The sequence below is a fragment of the Acipenser ruthenus genome, chromosome 22 (assembly GCF_902713425.1).
Source record: "Acipenser ruthenus chromosome 22, fAciRut3.2 maternal haplotype, whole genome shotgun sequence".
NCBI classification, from domain to species: domain Eukaryota; kingdom Metazoa; phylum Chordata; class Actinopteri; order Acipenseriformes; family Acipenseridae; genus Acipenser; species Acipenser ruthenus.
This window is the reverse complement of record NC_081210.1, coordinates 7,160,732-7,182,178: the sequence shown is the minus strand read 5'-3', so window position 1 is coordinate 7,182,178 and position 21,447 is coordinate 7,160,732. Positions and strand designations below refer to the sequence as shown.

At 39.3% G+C, this 21,447-nt stretch overlaps 1 protein-coding gene across 6 annotated transcripts in view; it reads left to right on the top strand.

Annotated features, from left to right (window-relative positions):
* LOC117431471 (rho GTPase-activating protein 17-like) overlaps positions 1-21,447 on the top strand; it is a 54,648-nt gene that overhangs the window by 23,742 nt on the left and 9,459 nt on the right. For all 6 annotated transcript variants that reach the window (XM_034052401.3, XM_034052407.3, XM_034052406.3 and 3 more), the window contains exons 2-16: positions 3,616-3,655; positions 9,705-9,809; positions 10,096-10,172; positions 10,838-10,949; positions 11,310-11,386; positions 11,746-11,863; positions 13,067-13,135; positions 13,357-13,438; positions 14,586-14,713; positions 16,313-16,424; positions 18,410-18,491; positions 18,936-19,016; positions 19,309-19,422; positions 19,938-20,029; positions 21,193-21,340. In XM_034052401.3, the coding sequence (XP_033908292.2) occupies positions 3,616-3,655; positions 9,705-9,809; positions 10,096-10,172; positions 10,838-10,949; positions 11,310-11,386; positions 11,746-11,863; positions 13,067-13,135; positions 13,357-13,438; positions 14,586-14,713; positions 16,313-16,424; positions 18,410-18,491; positions 18,936-19,016; positions 19,309-19,422; positions 19,938-20,029; positions 21,193-21,340 (1,437 nt within the window). The remainder of the gene's footprint in view (positions 1-3,615; positions 3,656-9,704; positions 9,810-10,095; positions 10,173-10,837; positions 10,950-11,309; positions 11,387-11,745; positions 11,864-13,066; positions 13,136-13,356; positions 13,439-14,585; positions 14,714-16,312; positions 16,425-18,409; positions 18,492-18,935; positions 19,017-19,308; positions 19,423-19,937; positions 20,030-21,192; positions 21,341-21,447) is intronic.

The window sequence follows — 21,447 nt, the reverse complement described above, 5'->3', positions numbered from 1 at the left end:
TTGTGTCTGTGAGAGAGAACAGTGAATCTGGTGTCTTGACAGCAAAGTGAGATGGATCACTCCCAAGCATCTGGACCACTTTACTGCAGACTATTTACTGTGCTTGGATTCCTAAGCTGTTTTTGTTGTTATTATTGCTATTAGTAACACCTTCCTACCAGAGCCAGGCAACAATAGAATACCATTTATCTGAACTGACTTTAATCGCTTGTTACAGTAGGTCCAAGTGGATGTTGAAATCTTGCCTGATCAAAAATAGCATAAAAAAAAAATAAAACTGGATTGCTGCTTTTAAATGTATCGCCTTTCACTGTGCATTATTCTTTATTGCTGGAGATGCCATCTGGCCTGTTTTTCATTTGGATAATTACTTTTAAGACGCTGGGACCGATTACAACATTCAGCACAGGGTGATGTTGCCTCTTGTGTTATCCTTACTAGATTGGGAGGTTGATTTGTCATGTCTTTCGTTCTGTTTTCTCTTTTATTATTATTATTATTATTATTATTATTATTATTATTATTATTATTATTATTATTATTATTATTCTTTATGTATTTATTAGCAGACACCCTTATCCAGGGTGACTTACAGTTGTTACAAAATATCACAGTACAAAGTATCACATTAAAAAATATCACAATGTAAAGTATCACATTTCAGATAAGAGCAATTGTAAAGTACAATAAAATCAGTAGCAAAAGATCAAATTCAAGCAAGCAAAAAATAGAGAAAACAGTAAATAATTACATGTAAGAGTGGGTTTGACTAAGAGCAGTTACTTATATTAAAAATATTTGCTTATATGAGTCCATATATAAAGTCCAGTATGAGCATGTAGTAAGTACGATGAATGGATGAGAATGATATCGAAAAAGAGCAATTACAAAAAACGTGAATACGGATACCTTTAAGAGTAAAATCAAATACAAGATACAGGAAGTAGTTCTAATTAAGAGCAGTAGTAGAATACGGCAAGATATGGAGCAGTTCAGTGCAAGTACAAGCTGATGCAAGTATAGATGCAAGCAGCGATAGGGAGCCAGTGCAGAGAGCGTAGCAGCAGTGTAACGTGGGAGAAACGAGGAAGGGAAAAGACAAGGCAAGTTTTGGATGAGCTGGAGCGAACAGATGGCAGAGGCAGGGAGGCTGGCTGGGAGGGAGTTGCAGTAGTTAAGGCTGGACAGTACCAGGGCCTTGAACTAGGAGCTGTGTGGAGTAGTCGGTGCGGAAGGGGCGAATTCTGCGTATGTTGCTGAGGAAGAAGCGAGAGGCGTGTACCAGAGTAGTCTGGTTATTCTACTTCATCTCTTTAAAAAAAATGTCAGTTCTGCTTTTAGGATTTTTTTTTTTAAACCAGAAACTAGTTGCTTCCTAAAATGTATGTAAATCACAAAACCCTATTACTGTGAAAGGTCATATGTTTTTTTTTTGTTTGTTTTCCAGTGTTTTCTCCTAACCTACTTTATAAACTGTGTTGAAAATTTGCCAAACTGTACTACTCTGGACATTCTTAATAATTCACTGCTAAAACAGATTGTACCATTCAATCCTATCCCAAATGTCGCCTTCCCCTTTCCCAATGAAGGCTCTCCGTGTTCAAAGGCTTTCTCTAAACTATTTTACTGCTGTCACGTGACTGGAGCTTCGCGTTTAATTCACCTGCAGTTCAGACAGTTGTTCCTTGTCATGCACTGAATTAGGCAGGTCTCAGGCCAGTAGTTCTTTCTGTCTGCAGAAAATTTGCCCGAACTGGTTGTTATGTGATCCTGTAACTTTAGTAATGAGCCCATCTCATGCAGTCACCCCCTTAACATGTCCAAGTAAGTATAGCTTCCATATAGCAAGGTCAGTCCAAGATTAACCCCCTGCCACCTGTTCTTATGCTGATATTTTAAGACGATATTAAAGCTATATTACTGGATACAGACGATAAACCAAGGCTGGTTTTAGTCTGAGGGTCAAGATTTCTCTCGTGTCAGATATATGGTTCCCCTTTTCCCATGACTTACAAACTATACTAAATAAATTTGTTGTACACTGTATTGGCAACTTTTATAATGGTTTTTGGGTGTAACAGGATATTAAAAAAAAAAAAAAAAAATATATATATATATATATATATATATATATATATATATATATAATGCTTTCTGACAGAACTACTTTCACACTGTACTCTTTTTATCAAGCAAGTCCATGACTCAGTAAAGCCCTGTGTTCACCACAGAGATAGTGTAGCTGTCTGAAAAGACTTGTGTTCTATGGATACAGTATTAAAACCTTATTAACAGGTACAAGTCATCTCCAAATGTTGTGGGAGGAAAGGGTGACTCTGTTTAGCGCCTATGTACTCACACGACCCCATTGCACTGAATGCAGCCAGAGTGGTTGACTTCTACACTGAATGCCATTGCTTCGGGCACTCCTCATAAAAAGCAGCTGGGTTGACTTTGGTCCTTGAAGTAAAGGTCCATGCTGTTTTATTGCAGACCCCTAATTGCTGGCTGAATCAGCATTTGCGCAGGGCCTGTTTATCAGTTTTCTGCCTGAAATCCAATCTGGTTTATACCACATACCGATGTAAACACACTTCTTAACTCTTCCATAGCCAGTGGCTTTCTAACACATTGGCTAACACGGTTGACCAACACTATTGAATCTCTGTGTCTTGGCATTCCAGTACACTGTGACTACCTTGTAGCACAGTATTCTTAAACCATTAGTGTACCAGCAATGAAGGTGCTTAAATACTGTACTTCGCTAAGTTAGAAAAGACCCTAGTTAAGTGACTTTCATAAGTGGAAATGTTCTACAATCGTCAGTAGATCATTTGGCCCTACAGAGGTGTAATTCTATATCGACCGCATGCTTCCTAAATACTGCCTAGCCAGAACAAGTGATGCTGTAATGGGCTATTTTTACAGATCGAATTCCAGCTTCTGAAACGCAGTCCTGCAAGTGCGAGTGTTCTGTGGTTTGCATGTTTCACTGTGTGCTTAGAAATGAAATCTGTCTGACCCTGGGATTCTCCCATTGCCTGACTGCAGACTTCTATTTACAGACCAGAGTTCTATGTCATATGAGACTGTGTTTAACAGACCCTGTTTTATACTTGGGCACTGTGAGGAGGAGCATTTTAAAACGGCACCTTCCTGAACAGGTGGGCTTGACCTTGTTCGTTTTTTTTTTTAATTATTATTATTTTTTTTTAACATAAACCAATAAATCTGCTGTCCAGTACAGTCATTTCTGGGTTTTTCGACATGTGACTTACAACATCACAGTGCTTAACATTTGTTTTTATATTCAGGAACATTCTTCATAAATAAATACATATATATATTATCCAGACCCATGCTATTATTCAGTAAATGCAACCCCTGTAACACAGCTGATGTTTTGGCTAAGTAGTCTTATTTTGGAAGCCTAGAAATAAGTGTATAAACAAGCAACTTGTGCCCAATGATACACTTTTAATATACGATTGTTCCACTCCCACACTCCAATGAACTCAGGATGGATAATGGTCCTTTAACTAAAATTAACTACTGTATGTGAAATGCACCACATCTTATTGAATCACTAATCTCTCTTTTATTTTATTTTTACAGGGCAGAGAAAACTGAGGTCCTAAGTGATGACCTGTTGCTGGTAAAACATCCTTCTTTGACAATTTTTTTTTTTCTGAAACCTCTGTACATTGACTAGGCAGGGCAATGAGGAGATGGGGGTTTAGGAGTATGATTTGACCTAGGGGTTCTACTCTCTCCTGACAGAGTCGATGAGAGATGAGGCTGGGTCTTGAGCCTCCCCCCCTTGTTAAATTGAGAGGGATCTAACATTCAGAGCACTCTGTTGTAGGAGGAGTAGTACTCCATGCAACGCACTACACACCCATGACAGCATTCAGTATAGTGCCTTTAGCTACTTGGAGTTGTGGAATGCTGCAGTCAAGTTTATTCTGTAGTATAGCAGCTTTATCAGCTGCCTTTTAGTCGAATGTGGAAGTGCTTCTTTATTATACTGGAATTTTTATGGTCCCCCCTGACCACAAAATTGTGTGTTTGATATGTTTACACCTTGCGCAGATTTCTACCTGACTGCTAAGATAGATAAAGAGCTCTTTTTACACTTACTGTAGTGACCTTTGGTATGGGAGATGCAGTGCAGTATACAGTACTGCAGTTTCCTTTAAGTAAGTAAATGCCAACATGCTGGAATGAATTTCGTATTGTACTATTTGCTGCTACAACACAAAAACACTGTCAACAGGCCCCCATGGGCAGCGAGGATGGCAAAACCTAATGTAATTCAACCAAGCGGGGAATTAAACCCTGCAAATGCTTTCTTGACTGCAAAAAATCAATGTAGGCTCCTTTTTTTAAAGCAACGGGCTGCACCGTGGAAGAATGTTTTCCTTTCCTATTTAGTCTGCGGTGTAGTTCTGCCTGTCTGTTAACCACTTTTTCCTATAACAAAGTGCTTTGCACAGTATAGGAGAGGTTCCAGTGACCTGAGAATGATAAAGAGCTGCCTGGGCTGACGGCCAACGACTTTTCACATGTCGGAGTATTTTATGTATTGTCTAAAGGTTTCTTAGAGTTTATTATGGGTGTGCTACCCAGTGACCAAATAGTTTTTATTTTTTCATTTATTATATGAATTTTTAATAATGGGTTTGTGAACAGGGTAGATGCACAATCTGTAAGCAGGACCATAGTAAAGGTGAGGAATGTTTTTTTTTTACTTTTATGTGAAAGCACAAAATGTTCAGCTCGTACTTTGATGCTCTGACTTTATATTGTGGATACTTGGAGGCACAATCAACAAGACATAGTGATGTGTAAGTTTAAAATAAAGTAGCATTATATCTAATTCAAATGTCTGATTTTGTTCATTCTAGAGCAGTGGCTTCCAGCCTTTTTCAATGTAGGGACCAACTTTTTCCCCACTGACCACTGTTTTTTCACATCAGCATTTTGAAGCAAATTTTTATGTGCATATGTACAAGTAAAGTATTCATATAATGTACCTAACTTAATGAGATTCCTGGGCTTCAATCTTCACTACCTGGTCAACAAGGAATGTTGTCATTTTGCACATTGAAAGCTGCTGATGGCAAAGTTAATTTTTTTCACGTTTTGAATGCTTTGTAGATACATGACGTTGCAGTTTTGCAGGTTTAAGAGTTTTGTTTGACAAAACCTGCTGACAAATAATGCACTGGGGCTTGGGTCATCCTCGGATCCAGTAAATGTAAATGCCAGTCCTGGTCCCCGCAGCCGTTGCCTCGTGTAGCAAATGAATCTATCCTTTTGTAACGCAATGCTGGCTATAAAAGTCAATGTGCCTTCATAATGTGTAAGTTATTTAGTTAGTACATATTTCACATTAGAAAGCTGTTTCAGTTAATGGCAGCTTTGAAGGTGATGCTTGGTATTGCATAAAAGGGTTCTGTAATATTTATTAATTTATAAACACACCCGTAATAAAAGAAAACAGATAAAGGGGAAAATGCAGACTACATACACATCTTATAATTATATATCACATGATTAAAGCTGTTTATTGTGTTGCTTAGTAGTAGCACAACGTGTGATTGTAAAAATGTTTTTTTTCAAGAACTGAGTAACCACATTTTTTGGGAGAATTTTGCGGACCCCCTGGAGTCAGCTTGTTTTAGTGAGAAAGTTTAATTTGTATTCACTAGTGACATGTTAGAGAGACGAGTGTAACCCTGAATATCCCCTGGAAGAGTTGGTTGGAAGTTCCTCGTTTTGGTTGATTTAACTTGGATAGCATCTACGGCTTTGCAATTTTGGTACCCCGCTAATGTGACGCCAGCATCTTTCATGACACTGAGGGAGTTGCAGTTAAACATCTTGTTATGAATGACAATTGTATTTATTTATCCTATTTCTCACTTAAATACATAAACACATACATCCTTTGGGGGAGGTGAATCACCAGTCCCTGTGTTTGTCGCTGATGCTCCTTTCACAATGGAAAGAGGAAACTAGTGTCTCATAAATTCTGCACGCTTCGTGCAATCCAAACACATTGTCTGTGACACTGCTGAGTCTGTGGAATCACCTTGACAGTACAAACACAAGCAAACTAAAGGGAAAATGAAGCCAGAAGGTACTTTAATGTTTTCCCTTGTCTTTCTGCCAGCAATGAGCACTCCAAAGTACAACAGCTATGAGTTCCCAGGCCAGGTCATGGAGGCAACACCCAAATGGAAAATGTGACTCCTGTGTTGATTGTGAGGGAACCTCTTATCTCAGAAGCCAGCCTGTGGAATTCCTAGGCTCCATTCTTTGGATAGTCACCAGCATGCTGAATGTGCTTGTAACTCAGACATGCTGCACCAGAAGTCATTTATGAGTTTGAAAGTAGAATATTGTAAATTTAATTTGCTTTTTGCTTTTGGTGTGCCTTAACATTTTCTTTTGACATCAGGCACAGTGGCCTATTAATTCTCTTCAGGTCTGCTGCACAAAAAAGTTAAAAGGCCCATGTAAGTTTGGAATCCTCTCGGTTACTAAAAGAGAGCGGGGGTTCTGTTTTATTTATAATTTATTATTATTATTATTATTATTATTATTATTATTATTATTATTATTATTATTGTTATTATTATTTTATTTTTTATTTTTTTCTAAAGAAGCCCCCAGCATACAGCACTGACTTGCATAATAATGGCATTTTGTGGCCTGGACTGAATCCAGACACAATGCCTGTGGTTGTCTTGAGAAGGTCACAAAAACAACCACTTCCTACTCAGCGTGTTACTATGTAGGGGGATTTAGTTCTGGAAATCATTGTCAAGGAGAATGCTGTTCTGATTACTGAACTGCACTCTGACAGCAAAGGGAAAAATGCAATCAAAAGAAGGATTAGGATATCTACAGTATGTGTTGGACAGGTACAGTAATTAAGTGCTGATAGGTAATTTCCCAGAAACAGTGAATAGTTGTTACTACCGCGGGGCAATAAAAATAATTACTTTTTATGTGGAGCAGAACAAGAATATTACCAGTCCTTGACAGTAATATATTTTAGCATGCTCCTAGGCTTGGAGCACTGCATCAGCAGTTTCCAAGCTGAACCATCAAGACTGTATTCATCCAACATGACTAATGAAAAGAAATACTGAAAGAAGTCTTCAGTTGCTTTGATTTTGAAATCAGGTTGTTCTGTCTTTCCGTTCCAACCACATTTAATACATTCAGAAACAAGTTCTCAAGAGCTGATAACCACTCCCCACCCCCTCCCAGCTACAAAGAATCTGAGAACTCGACCACTGGTTACTGCTGAGCTGTTTGGGAGCTCCTGACGCTGGTAATGACAGCTGGTATACTGTATCTCTCAAAGAAGTACAGAATTGGAAGATACAGAAGCATTCTGTATCCTACAGTGGTGCTAATTCTACTATGTCTAATGTGTCATCAGGTGTCCGTAATAAAAAAAAAACGAAATTCTTTTTTTTATCGTTTTCGGCATCTTTAAACAGCTTGTTCAGCAGTAACAACGCACTGGATACTGAAGTAAACTGCAGCTACGTTTCAGCATGAATGTGACGGTGCACCTCGTTCAACCTTGACCTCTGTTCACCAGAAGCAGTTTTATTGAACAAGTATGTTTAGTTACATGTAAAGCACAATTGCCTGTGCTGATGATTATATATGAGAAGTGGATTGATTTGGTTATCAAACAAACAAGAAAAAGACTTGCATGTTTTTTGCCCTGCCCCAAGTACGTAAAACATTCTCTGACAGCATAGAAAATCTGTGTTTTTCTGCAGCATTCCTCAACAAACAGATTCCTAGGATCCCTGCTGATGACACACGTGTATATTGAATTGACTACTGGTGCTACAAATTCTGATTCTAGGTTATGTGTTTGTTTGGGTGATATTGTCGTTTGGATGACTAAAATCAACAGTTGAATTCTAATAAGACAGAAAGTCAGTTGGTAGGCACTGGGACACAAATTCAGACTACCTCACTATCCCTGACTGTGGTTGTGCCATTGCTGTATCCACTTCAGCCAGGAATCTGGGAGTAATTCTTAGATTCTGGTCTTAGTTTTGAGGCTCGTGTTTCGTCACTGGTTAAGCCTTCTTTCTACCACCTATGAAACAGTGCTAGAGTTCGCTGTTACCATTTACAGAAGGATGCTGAGATTTTGATCCATGCTTTTGTAACATTGCATATTGATTACTGTAATGCATTGTTGATTGGGCTGCCTTCTCACCTGGTGAACTGGTTCACAATGCAGCTGCACGAATATTGACTGGTACAAAAAGGACTGAGTATGTTACACCTGTTTTGAAAAATCTGCCCTGGCTGCCCGTCAAGTTTATTACACTTAAAATCTTACTCTTGACTTATAAGGCTGTTCGGGGCAATTCCATAAGAGTTTCAATTCCATAAGAGTTTCTTATCTCTCTATTCTTGCCAAGTGTCTCTGGGCAGATATAAATACAAACCAAGTTAGAGCTTACATCCCAGAGATTGAATTCCTACAATATGTGTTGTGAAACATAATTCAGTGTTATACATACTTTACAAAGACCTAGTCTTCTCAAAGCTCCTTGATATGTTTTTTTTGTTTTTTTTTTCCACCCCATGACATTCCATGACAGACTGAACTGGGCTGAATAATTAGACCAAGAGTGGCTGCTTTGGGGGAAATCAGCTGTTTTGCCCAGCGACTTACAATATCCATGAACTGTCTGTAGTGTTTGAAACATCTGTTTTAAGATGGTAATCCCTCTTTTATGGCTGTTTTGCACTAATAATGGGGGATGCTGGGCAAAAGCACTTTGATATAGGCTTCGCTTTTTCAAACAAGAGCAGTTTTAATACACCACTGAGCCAAACAGCCTCTGCCTCATATTGTTGGTTTTGTACGTTTAAATCAGGCAGCCTCAGCCACCCCTGAGGGGGCCCTGCATCACTGCTCTGTTATGTCATTAGATTAAAAAACTGATAAGTCAACATTCTTTCACATTGTGCAGAGTAGCTTAGTACAAGTTGTGGTCAATCATGTTCCAACGTTGTTAGCTGCATTGTTGCACACATGCCAACAGAAACAAAAACAATTACTAGTAACTGGTTTTGAGAGAGAATGTTCTGAAATGTAGGGTGTGGGGTTTAGACATGGATTATACTGTAATAAACAACCACTTCTTATTTAAATGCAATATTAGATATACATGGCACAGATTCAATTTCTGAACAGTAATGCATAATGTATTACATATTTAGATCATGTTTTATAAAGTGTCTAGTCCTAGGTGTCACCTGAGCTCTGATATTGAATTATTGAGCCCCAGTTCTCTCCTCCCGCCTGTTAAATAAAACTTCCAAGAATAGGGTGGTGCTTTGAAATAGGTAATAAAGGTGGTTCTCAGAACACCATCTGAATGGATTTTGCAATGGAAAGGCACCTATAAAACCTCACAGTTTTTGCACTAGCTCACCACAAATATTTTCTCAAAAATCCATGTTTGTTACATTATATAATAACCATCACTCTTGTTATTGCTTTCTCCTTCATTTTTGACCAGATCAGATTGCTGTAATGACCCAAACACTTGCAATGGAATAGTCTTTGTTTTTGGTGTTTAGTGACTGCCTCCTTGTTGAGTCTTTGGAAGGAAGCGATCCTTATTGTTGCTTTCCATTTTCAGATAGAGAAACGATTGGATGTAGTGAGAGTGGTTTCCCACAATACTCAGAAACGGCTGGTAACATGTTTACAAGGTCAGATTGGGACAGACGCAGAGAAGAGACATGTAAGTACTCTCAACATTTTCAAGAAGGGTCAATAAGTAAGAGTGAGCATGGCATAAGAGTACAGCTGTGGATTCCATTCTTTAGGCTCAATCATCAGAAGTATTGTGTTTCTATGAAGGTCCTGTTTATTTGGGCATGGTAAAATCTGAATGCTGGATTGCTTTTTTGGGGGGCATGCTGCTTGTCTAGTCTACCAGAAGCATGTACATTTCAAATTGTCCATCATGACTGTATTTGGAGAGAACTGAATTTTATGTTTTCTTTTGTTTGTTTTTTGTGTTTCAGAAAAAGCTCCCATTAACAGCACTTTCACAATGTATGCAGGAAGGGGGTAGTCTGCTAGGTGAAGAGTCTCTTATTGGGTGAGTATTTCAACTTACTAGCAGTGCAGACCACAGAGATGTGACAGAAATTCAGCTGAACAAACAGTGTTTTATTGACACATGAGCAAAATAGCAGGTTTGATGCATTGTAGATTCTACTGTGATCTTGATTTGCCATAGCTCTCCCTTGAGGAGTTAATAATGTGATAACTGGAATACAATCTACACCCAAAGTTACAGAAATATGTCATATGTCAACAAAAACTTAACGAAAAGAGCGTTGTTGGTACTAAATAATTTATAATTAGGTCAGCCGCCTAAATGCAGGTTGCAACATAACATCTGTTTGACCTCTATGGTAGGACCATTTGATTAAAAAACACTTTTGTTGGTAGCTAAGCATTGCAATTTGCTGGTGGAACACTTTTTAAAGCAGTTCTGTACTTCCTGTGTAGTGGGCTTGTGAGTTTTAAAAAATAGGCACTAGAAACCCTGCAGAAGCAACACTCACTATTAATAAGTGTGCTATCTCAGGAATACCCTTCCTAGCGTAGCCTGAGTGCAGAAAGCTCAATACTGTGTTCAACTTGTACTGGAAGGCTGCTTTTTGTAAAGCTTACATATGAAGGCCGTTCTGTATAATTACTTTGTTTGGTATTACAGTGGCAGAATGTGACTTGCATGCATGTGTGTTTGTATTCCAGTAAAATGATGGAAGCCTGCAGCGACGTGGAGAGCAAGCTGGCCATGGAGCTGTCGCAGCACGAGGTGCAGATAGAGAAGGACGTCCTGGAGCCACTGAACCAGCTCGCAGAGGCAAGCCCAGCCCATCCTTCTATACCATGAGTGGTACAATCATTGCCTTGTTAAAGATACATGTATTCCCCTTAAAGCAGTACTTTTAAGCTACTGAAGTAGTAATGCTGAATTGCCTGCTATACACAGGAGAGCACAGCAGAGCTTCATTACAATGCACAATGTGTGAGGACACTGTAGAACCAGGTAGAACTACAGCAACTGACGCTATAAAGATCCTGTTGAAAACATTGCACCTCAGGGTAGGGAAGTGAAGGGGTGGGGTTGAGAAGGTCACCTTCTTATGGGAGGGAAGCAATATGTTTTTTTTGCTAGTGCTTCTGCTTTTTAATATTAAATGCAACCTCTCCCTTTACCAAGGTGGATATTCCAAACATCCAGAAACAGAGGAAGCAATTGGCGAAGATGGTACTGGACTGGGATTCAGCTCGAGCCAGGTAACAGCAATACAACTTTCATGTTTTGATGCAAAAACCTGTTCCGTGATGCATCCACTATTCTTCCTTATCCCTGTTCATTAAATGAAATGCAAAAGACTGTTGTAATTAGACAGTAATAGCAACATCTGAATTTAAGGTCATCTTATTATTTCCTGTGCAATTAATTGTTTCTTTTTATTCAATAATAAATAAGCAGTAATACTTTCTGTGTTTATTTAAGTGCAATGTGCATACCCTTGTAGTTAAACCTGCCTCAGTCTTGTGGCTGTGTAGTGTGGTAAGCAGTTAGGACACATCCCTGTGTGTTCCAGCCCTGTTTCTCTTCTCCAATGACCAATTCCCCTTGTTCATTGTAGGTGGAACCAGGCTACCAAGTCCATCATTTCAGGAACCAATTTCCAAGCACTGACAGCCAAAGCAGAGTCACTCAAAGACGAAATGGTTGAGGCAGGCAACAAAGTAGAGCTGTGCAAGGTATAATACAAACACACACACACACACACACACACACACACACACACACACACACACACACACACAGTGGGACACCCTTTCTCAATGGGAAAAGGGAGTGTTATACAAGGCAAATACCATTTTCCAGAGCTGTTACATTTTTGCAGTCTTTTGCAGAGAATCATTGATGGGCGTGTTCTATTATATAGGTTAAAGAGTCTATGTTTAAAAGCACAGGAATGATTTAGCTCGATCCATTATACAATGCTGCGCAGACATAGCTGTCCTGAGGTTCAAGGAAACAGGCTGCCCTTTCACAAAACCCTTTTTTGTTTAACAAGCAATGCAAGGATCCAACCAGTTTATACAAGATTATTAATGGATAAACATTGGAGTCATTGTTTATTTCAAATATTGAATTTATTATTTTTTTTCTTTCTTTTTAATAAATAAACTGAACGCCTGATAAGCAGGTCTAGAATGTTTTATTTTGAGACGTTCAGTCAATTCATTGACACTTCTCTGCCCACATGCTCCTGATATTCCTGTCTGCTCGAGTTTGATTTGCCCCTTTAAGCATGTCAAATTGTTATTGTACAATCTGAAAATAACCAAAACGCATAGAGCCCGTAATATAAATATGCTGTGTATATAGTAAAACTAAGGAATACCATAAATACCATTTGTGGTTGGCATAGGCTAGACAGCTGTTGGTTTCTGGTGCTAGTACTTTGATAACTAAATTCTCATCTCAAAGTAATTAAGACTGGTGAATAGCAGTGGCAGAACCTAATACTGTTGCCCTAAAAGGTATAAACCCGATTCTTTGTGATTTTACTTTATTGTCGCTGTATATAGTAATATGAAGTTAGTATATAAATCGTCCCTGAGGAAAACCACAGCTGGATTAATATAGTTAGAGTGGTGGTATTTAGTTCTGCCATGGTTTGGATCATTAAAATAGACCCCAACATAGGGTGATTTTTCATCTAATACCTGTCATTGTTATGCTATTTAAGACTCCCAGTGCATAGTAGACTCAGAGTCTAGTCGCCTTAACCTGTGTAAACATATTCTGCAGTTTGTAGTAAGCCACAATGTGGTCTGTAGCAGTGGGGAAACCATTTACAGCTGCACCATATTCCTGTTATGCTTTGGGAAGGGTGAGAACTAAAAATCATCCTTAACAATTAACCACACTTACCGCTTCCTCTTTTTCCACAGGACCAGCTTGCAGCAGATATGTATAATTTCTTTTCTAAAGAAGGGGACTATGCACGCTATTATGTAATGGTAAGTTACGAAGCATGTTTACTTTAGGTGCTAGCATTTCCCTTTCAGTGTTAATCTGTATAATGACCCAATGCAAATGTGGTGGCTTTGTTATTTAGTGGTTACAATAACATGACTTTGTAGTTAGCTTTCAAATGCATTGCACATTGTTTTTTGTTTACTTGATTTTGCTGTACACATAATGCAGAACTTTGTATTTACAATGTGGGTTCTGTTCTCAGTTATTAGAAGAACAAGCAGAGTACCATAGAAAGGCTTTAGCAGTGTTAGAAACGGTCCTGCCGACCATCCAAGCCCAGCAAGGTACAGTAATGCCAAAGTTTTCCTGACTGAATCGTCTTGCTTGTGCCAGCTCTGCAGACTTTCTTACCTTGCATTTTTCCCCACTTTTTTTGTGCATGATACTGAACTTAAATCTCTTCTCCTCTGAGGAAACTGCAAATCTTTCCAACCTCTCATTCTGTTGCGTAAACAGCTGGCTGTCTGACATTGACCTAAAGTGACAAGATGCCCTCTTCTGTCCTTTTTAATTATGTACAGAAATGTCCCATTCAACCCAGAGCTTTTTCTAGTGATGCGTTTGAGAACCAGAGCTTGCAGGAATTAATATTTTTTTTCTAGGCAGTTTATTGATATACTGCATATGCAAGGGATTTCAGTCTGTGTATACAGATATGTTAACATTGGGTTGAGACTAAGGGTTTGATGCAAGTGTCTATTAGCAACCATATGTCGATGTTGTGGTGTTAAAAAACGTGAGCCAAAATAAGCAAAGTTAGGGGCTGCTATTGTATAGCAACAGCCAGGCTACATTGGTAACCTTTTTTTATCATTGTGGTTTAACAAATTTTGCCCAATTCCTGCTAGCTAGATCCGCATGCATCTGCCATGAGTGAAAGCTCACTAATTTTTGTCTTCTCTAGTAAATCACATAATGCACTGGTCTGTGCTCTTGTCAGTGTCATTGTCCAGGGTGTTTTGACCACCTGGTAACGGCTCACTCAGTGTTCTCCAGTGAACGGAAAGTTGAAGAGTTTAAACATCTGCCAGTAAAGGGTATCTAGTCACTAAAGATAGGTGATGGGTCTAATCAATACTAATACTGTGTTGTTGACATTGTTCTGTTTCACTCTATTATGCATTTATTTTAAAGGTACTGTTGCCTCTGTAGAAAACATGTTGTAACTTTGTCAGTTATGTCCTTGCATGCCACTAGAGTCTATTGAGTTTACTCAGGTACCCAATCCAGCTGCTGGGAGTTGAATTACTTCCATTGTTCATACTAGGAGAACAGCACTTAGGTTCTTTGTTGCATAACAGATGAATTTATTGAAACATTCCTGTTTTTTGCAATGGAAAACTATTATTTGATTGTGCTGTAAGTAGGTGTGTGTGTGTGTGTGTGTGTGTGTGTGTGTGTGTGTGTGTAACCCTGCAAACTCTTCTCCAGATTCATGGACGGAGAAGCCAGCCTTCGGTACTGCACTGGAAGACCATCTCAAACGCAGTAACCGGGAGATAGCTCTGCCCATCGAGGCCTGCGTGATGATGCTGTTAGAGACTGGCATGAAGGAGGAGGTAACCCTTTACCATGGTCACATATAAGAACACTTTGACCAATACACAACACATTACATGTTGCCCTTTAATGCATCACATGTCTGGAGGTAGGTGTAATGCTCGGGGTAATCTGTCTAGAAGATAGCCTGAGCTCCTGTCATCCATGTCATCCAAGCATTTTAACAACATAAAACACATTCAGGTCCTTATGAACACTGTTTCCCAATACTGTTACACAGGACACCATATAACCATTTAAATAACCGCTCTTCCTGAATGCAGTTAGAAACGGACTGGTTTCTGCTGAGACTGTAACGCCCATTGTTCTCCTTTGGTCAACGAGTTTTCAGAATAATTCAACAATAACTAATGTATAGTTTCCCTCCGGTAAAGGCGCTCCGTGTGGAGTGCAGGATGCGTCCTATAGCCTGGACGTTGCCGGTTCGAGTCCAGGCTGTTCCACTGCCGACTGTGGACGGGAGCTCCCAGGGGGCGGCGCACAATTGGCCGAGCGCCGCCCGGGGGGGGTGGTGAAGGGCTTAGGTCGATGTCCTCGGCTCACCGCGCACCATCGACCCCTGTAGACTGGCCGGGTGACTGGGCTTGCCTGTAAGCTGCCCAGAGCTGTGTTGTCCTCCGACACTGTAGCTCTGGGTTGGCTGCGTGGCGGGCCTGCAGAGTGAAAAGAAGCACACAGCACACGCTTCAGAGGACAGCGTGTGTTCGTCTTCGCCGCTCCCGAGTCAGCGCAGGGGTGGTAGCGGTGAGCTGAGACTAAATACAACTGGACATTCCAAATTGGCAGAAAAACAGGGTAAAATTAATTGCTGACTACTAAATTTAAAAAAAAATAATAAATACCAGCCATATCTTGTGATTTCTATGAACACAGTTTTTATACCAATGCGTTGCTCTACCAGTATTGTCTAGAGAGATGATAGTGTAGACTGAACTATGCAAAAGAATAAAGCTTGTCTCTTGTGCAATCAAGTTCACTGACCTATTATATTGGTTTGTTGTCATTTTCTTTGGAATTGTATTGAAATGAAAGATTGACATTGAAGTCCAACAAGAAAATTGTGAAGAGTGAACCTTTGTTTGTTGCAGGGAATTGAGCCCTCTGCCGGGCTGCTGCTACTTGTTTTGTTTTAGTTACGAGTGTATAGCCAGTATTAGAACAGTTTCCTGTTTCAGCTGCCCATGCTGCATATCGCATTGTGTGAGCCAGTGTGGAGCCCTTCCTCTTAAGCTAACACTGCTGATGGGGAGATACGCCTTTCACACTTCTAAATTCATACATTACAAATCTTGGTGTGACATTGCTTTCAAGAATAGTCAAACAGCTTAGAGGCTGTTCCCACAGTATCAAACTAGTATAATTATATATAAGCGACCGCATTCAGTCTTTGTGTAAATATACTAAGGTTTCTGTGGTGTGGTTTTTATATAGGTTGTTGCCAATCCAAGCTGTGTAGTTTATATAAGCATTATATTGCACACTTTTTTTAAAGATCCTTTTTTAAAGATATTGCCACAGAACATGAAAGTGCTATTGAAAAGTGACCCTGCTCTTGTTCTTTCCCTCCCTCTCTCTCTCTGTCTCTCTGTTTCATGCAGGGCTTGTTTAGGATTGCTGCCGGACAATCCAAGCTAAAGAAACTGAAAGCTGCCCTCGACTGCTCCACCTCCCAGCTCGAGGAGTTTTACTCAGACCCTCACGCTGTCGCCGGTACGTATATCTCTAAACCTGTTATTGATTACCAGTATATTGTTTTTTGTTTTTATGGTAAACTCTCAGATGTGTTGCAGTGAGATACATTATATTGTTGGTTTATTTTATGAGAAGTAGCTGTTGTATGGCCTGTTGTCCATTGTCTAGCCAGTCTGTTTTCTGTTAGTATTTTAAAGGCAGAAATCTGCTTGCCAATATGTACAGGGTGGTTCCTAATTTTCGCAAAGTGGTTGTTTTGCATTTTCAATTCTACTTGCATGTTGACATTAATGAACAGCCCTCTGGTGGCCAAACGGTGCATCACAGGGTGCCTCTGTCATAGACGTTGCTTTTACATATCCCTCCACCTACCCTCTAGTTACTGCCATGCTCTGACAATTATGAATCAGCCTGTACAAATGACAGACAGAGACTGCATTTGAAATTAAGACATCAATCATAGAGCACCAGTAAAGTGTACTCTCCTAGACTAGAAGAGTTGTACTGCATTGCATATTTATACTATATGGGTTTTCAGACACACAGAGCTCTTCTGTTGTTGTGCAACTACCATGATTCTGAAACTTGAAGTAAAACTTTGAATGGCCTTCCAATGAGAATTCTTAAATCATGATCCAAAAATAATGTTGGACACTTGCAGTCTCTGTCCAGTTGAAAAATGTAAAAGGTCTTTGTTGGTACTGTATATCTTCAAGCCTGCAGCAGACTCTCTGCTGAGCACAGTCCCGAGCCTGCAGAATATGTCAGTACAAAAAGTCAGACATTGCAACTCAAACAGTTGTTCTAGCTGTGGAAGAGTAAGTGGCAGTCATCAGGGTTTTTTCCATTAAAGCAGTGCATAGATTAATAAAACATTTGGTGACTGGCAAATAACCATGGGGTCATGTCTGCGGTTTAAAAATAAATTACAAAACCCCACTAATTCTGGCCTTATTGTAGCAGGAGCTAATACTTGTGGCAATTCATTTAAAATGTTTTTTTAAAGGCTGTTCCAATGCTAACACTAGTGTCACTCAAGCTGAAGTAAAAAGTAATTTGCATGCGAAGCTTGTTTTCAGAAAAACACAGCAGGCACTTTCCAAACTGCAATTTCCATTCGAGCTCATCTCTTTATTTAAAAAGCTCTGGGGCAGGCAATTTAGAAGATGAATAGCTGCTGTACACTTCAACTATTTCACTTTCCCAGTCATTTATTTGCAAAACATATTTCAGCTGAGCTCAGTGTAGCCTGGGCTCATTTAAATATAATAAAAGCCATATGTTATAACCCCAGTGGCAGCTCTACTCGTGTACTTAGCAAATTAAGCTAGTTCCATAGGCAAATACTAAGGATCTTTTAACCTTTCTGTATTGCATCTAGGAATGTAAGCAATTTAGTCGTAAACTTGCTAAAGGCTATTTTCAATATGACACTGTTGCATTAAAACATACATATGTCACGCCTATGTCAGAACATTTCAGACTTTTTACAAATGTTTTTGCATAAATATTTGGATTTTTTCATATTATTTCTTCAGATCTATGTACAGTATGTTCTGAACATGTGCACCCCAAATTCTCGGTCTCTTTAAACGCCTCTATTAGTCTGCTTGATTGAAGCTCTGTGATGTAATCTGTCTGAAACAGACCTTTATACAGACTAACCACTCCCTCGGAGCTGCACATGTCCTTTCTTTTCATATGGTGGTTAAATTTGGCTTTTGCCCTCCACTGCTTTGAAAATCCTCAGCAATGACCGGGTTTATTGTACTCGGTAACACACAGTTGAGAAACCACATCAAATAGTCATTGCCTGTGATTATTTTGATCTTGGGAGTGCTGTATTTTCCCATGTCATCAGCAGAATCAGTTTTAAATGGGGTTTAATTGAGGTTGGACAGGAGCCAAGGCATGTAATAACTTCATATTGAATACATAATGCTGTGACCGAGAACCCCTACATCTCTTCTGTAAGAGCAATGTATATTATTTTCACATTGTAGGTGCACTGAAGTCTTACGTGAGAGAGTTGCCGGAGCCCTTAATGACCTTCCACCTGTATGATGAATGGATCCAGGCATCAAAGTAGGGTTTTTTGGGTTTTTTTATTTTTATTTTATATATAATCACAATGAATATACATTTTTTGCTCATGCTTATTTAAAGTGGAGTAACCTGATGATAAACTACTAAGTACTGATTTCTTTAAAAATGCATTTCGGTGACAAGTGAAACTTTACCTGAAAATGATAAACAAGTCACCGTATATTAACTAATGACTTTACAAACACATTTGTTAACATGTTTGCAAGCTGGTTATTTACAGTTACTACATACTATAAACAAACAAGTGCTTGTTAAAATAAAGCCTTACCCAAATAACTGTCACTATGAAAGCATAGTTAACTAACAATGAAAAGATTTTCCAGTATGAAGGTGAAGTCAACATATGTGAAATGTTTTTTTTGTTGTTGTTGTTTTTTTCAGCCATATTTAATTTTTGTCTCACTTTTCTGTCTTCTCTTGTAGCGTCTCAGACCCAGATAAGAAACTGCAGGCTCTCTGGGTAACCTGTGACAAACTGCCAAAGCCTAACAAAGCAAACTTGAGGTAGGGGACCATGTAATGACAGTACACTAAAGCTGAATGCATGCAGTGTTACACATTCTGTAGCTGTAAGTATTAAGTACTGTCTTAGTTTCAGTATATAAAACTTATAAAAGGTGATTCTAATTAAAATAATAGTACCCAGGTGTAGGCTGTAGCTTCCACCTTGCTGTCTATTTGGATTGCCTATTGAATAACTGATGCATAAATAAATAAATGAAAGTTGCCTGTGAAATGAAAGCATTGTAATTTTCTGTTACAAATTTATTGTTCTATCCTATTTTGCCTTGTGTAGGTATCTAATCAAATTCCTTGCAAAGCTAGCACAGGAAAGTGCCGTCAACAAGATGACCCCTAGCAACATTGCAATCGTGTTGGGACCTAACCTGCTGTGGGCTAAAAATGAAGGGTGAGTGAGGAGTGGTCCTGCTCACTGCAGGAGTGGGGTTGAGATCACAGGGTGCAGCCTCCGATACAGAATGAAATGGTGCCCTCTGAAACTAGGAGCTGTTTCACAATTGCAAAAGTTGCTAAATATCTAGGTTAGATATTTATAAAATTAAAAACGATTTAAATGAGTACTACAGGAGTGTACTGTATGGTGGTGAGCCTGTTTTAAGTTGGACTTATGAAAGTTCTCGTTCCTTGGTTGTTTGAGTCAGTTGTTAGGGGTATGATGCGTGAAAATTCAAATCCTCTCACTATTTGTAAGTGCAGTTTTATTAAAGAGAAAAATAAATGGTGATACCATTACAGCCTGTTTAGTCGATTAGTCATCTTTCAACAGATCACAAACCGATGGCTCGAGGTTTCCACTAAAAGCAGGTCCTGTACCTGTGTATCCTACACTGCAGCCTATGTGTTGTTGATGTATTGCTCCCTTTGTCTGCTGTTTTTAAACACCCCTCCCCTTTCTCCATGTAGAACGCTTGCTGAGATGGCAGCAGCTACTTCAGTCCATGTGGTAACAATTATTGAGCCAATCATCCAGCATGCAGATTGGTTCTTCCCTGAAGGTAAATGGAGGTTTGCTCTCTGCTTTCCACTGCTTCTTCTATTTACTTAGTTTCTATGCTTGTATGTTTATTGGGGTTTTTTTTGTTGCTTTTATGCTTATCCCTCCCTGCTCTCAATTTAGAAGAAAGCACATTATAACAAAATATATATATATATCAGTTTAATTTATTTAACCAGGATAAAGAGCCTTCAGGTCAATCACCCTCGAAACCAAAGGTTCATGGATTTTGATGTTGTTTGGCAGGAATGTTGGTGCCATAGAGAGATACGATTGACCAAGAGACGTGAAACTTGGGGAAAACGCTTTTTATGTGAGAGGTCACCAAATATTTGACCCGAAATGGCTCCCAGGTCAGACCGATGACATAAAAGTACCAATAGCATTTTTATTGTTAATGCTACAGTAAAAAGTAACATATTGCTGGAAAGCTCCCTTTGTGCTCTATCCAAATATACCATTGTTTATATTTAACGTCAAACATAATTTTGACCTTTGACCTTGAATTTTTGAGCTTTGACCTTACTTGGACTGTCAGCCCCAACATGGATGACCAAAGTCAAGGTTGGATACGTTTGATCCAGATGTGAAACTTAAATCTTATATGGCACTAACATCCCTGTAAAACAGCATCAAAATTGGAAGCGGTCAGGTCAGAAACCTTCCTGAAGTGATTGATTTGACATGGACTGACCATGGGGTCCTGGCATGAGGGCAGAAGATTAGTAAGAATATTAAGATCGAAAACCCCCCACTTACAGGTTTTTATGAGTGAAATAGTGGGCCCAATTCACACCACATGATTGAAGTCCTTTGATGTTGAATGACCTTTTAACTTTCTTTGAAATTTGCAGGATTTTACTGCTCAAAATGATATGCTTCTTAAAATACATGTCTGCTTGCTTGTTTTAGTTTCCTGTGTTTGAGTCACATTCACATACATGTATCTATGTATTGTTATAGTTTGCTGCCCCCAACAGGGAGAACTGTGAACAACATTGTGAATTGAAGCGTACTAAAAAATAAGTTGTTTTTCTTAAATCCAGTTCAGTAAATGTTACTTTTGGATTAACCTTCCCCTTGCAAATGAAATGCAGATCTCACTGGGTCCTTATTCAACTATAAAGAACTGAATTGAATCATTTTTCTTGTTTTGTTCCTCAGAGATTGATTTCAACGTTTCCGGGATGTTTGCCCCGATTCCCAGCAATCACACAAACCACCACGGGAGCGAGTTTGACTGTGGGACGCTGGAAAGGAAGAGGCCAGTCAGCATGGCCGTGCTGGAGGGGGATTTGATAAGGAAAGACAGGTGAGTGGGAGACAGGACTCAGGCTCTGGGAAAGCCCAGTATTACAAGAGGCTGGGTGGATCAATGCGGTCCAGCTTTGTGAGATTTCTTTGGGATCTAAACCTCCA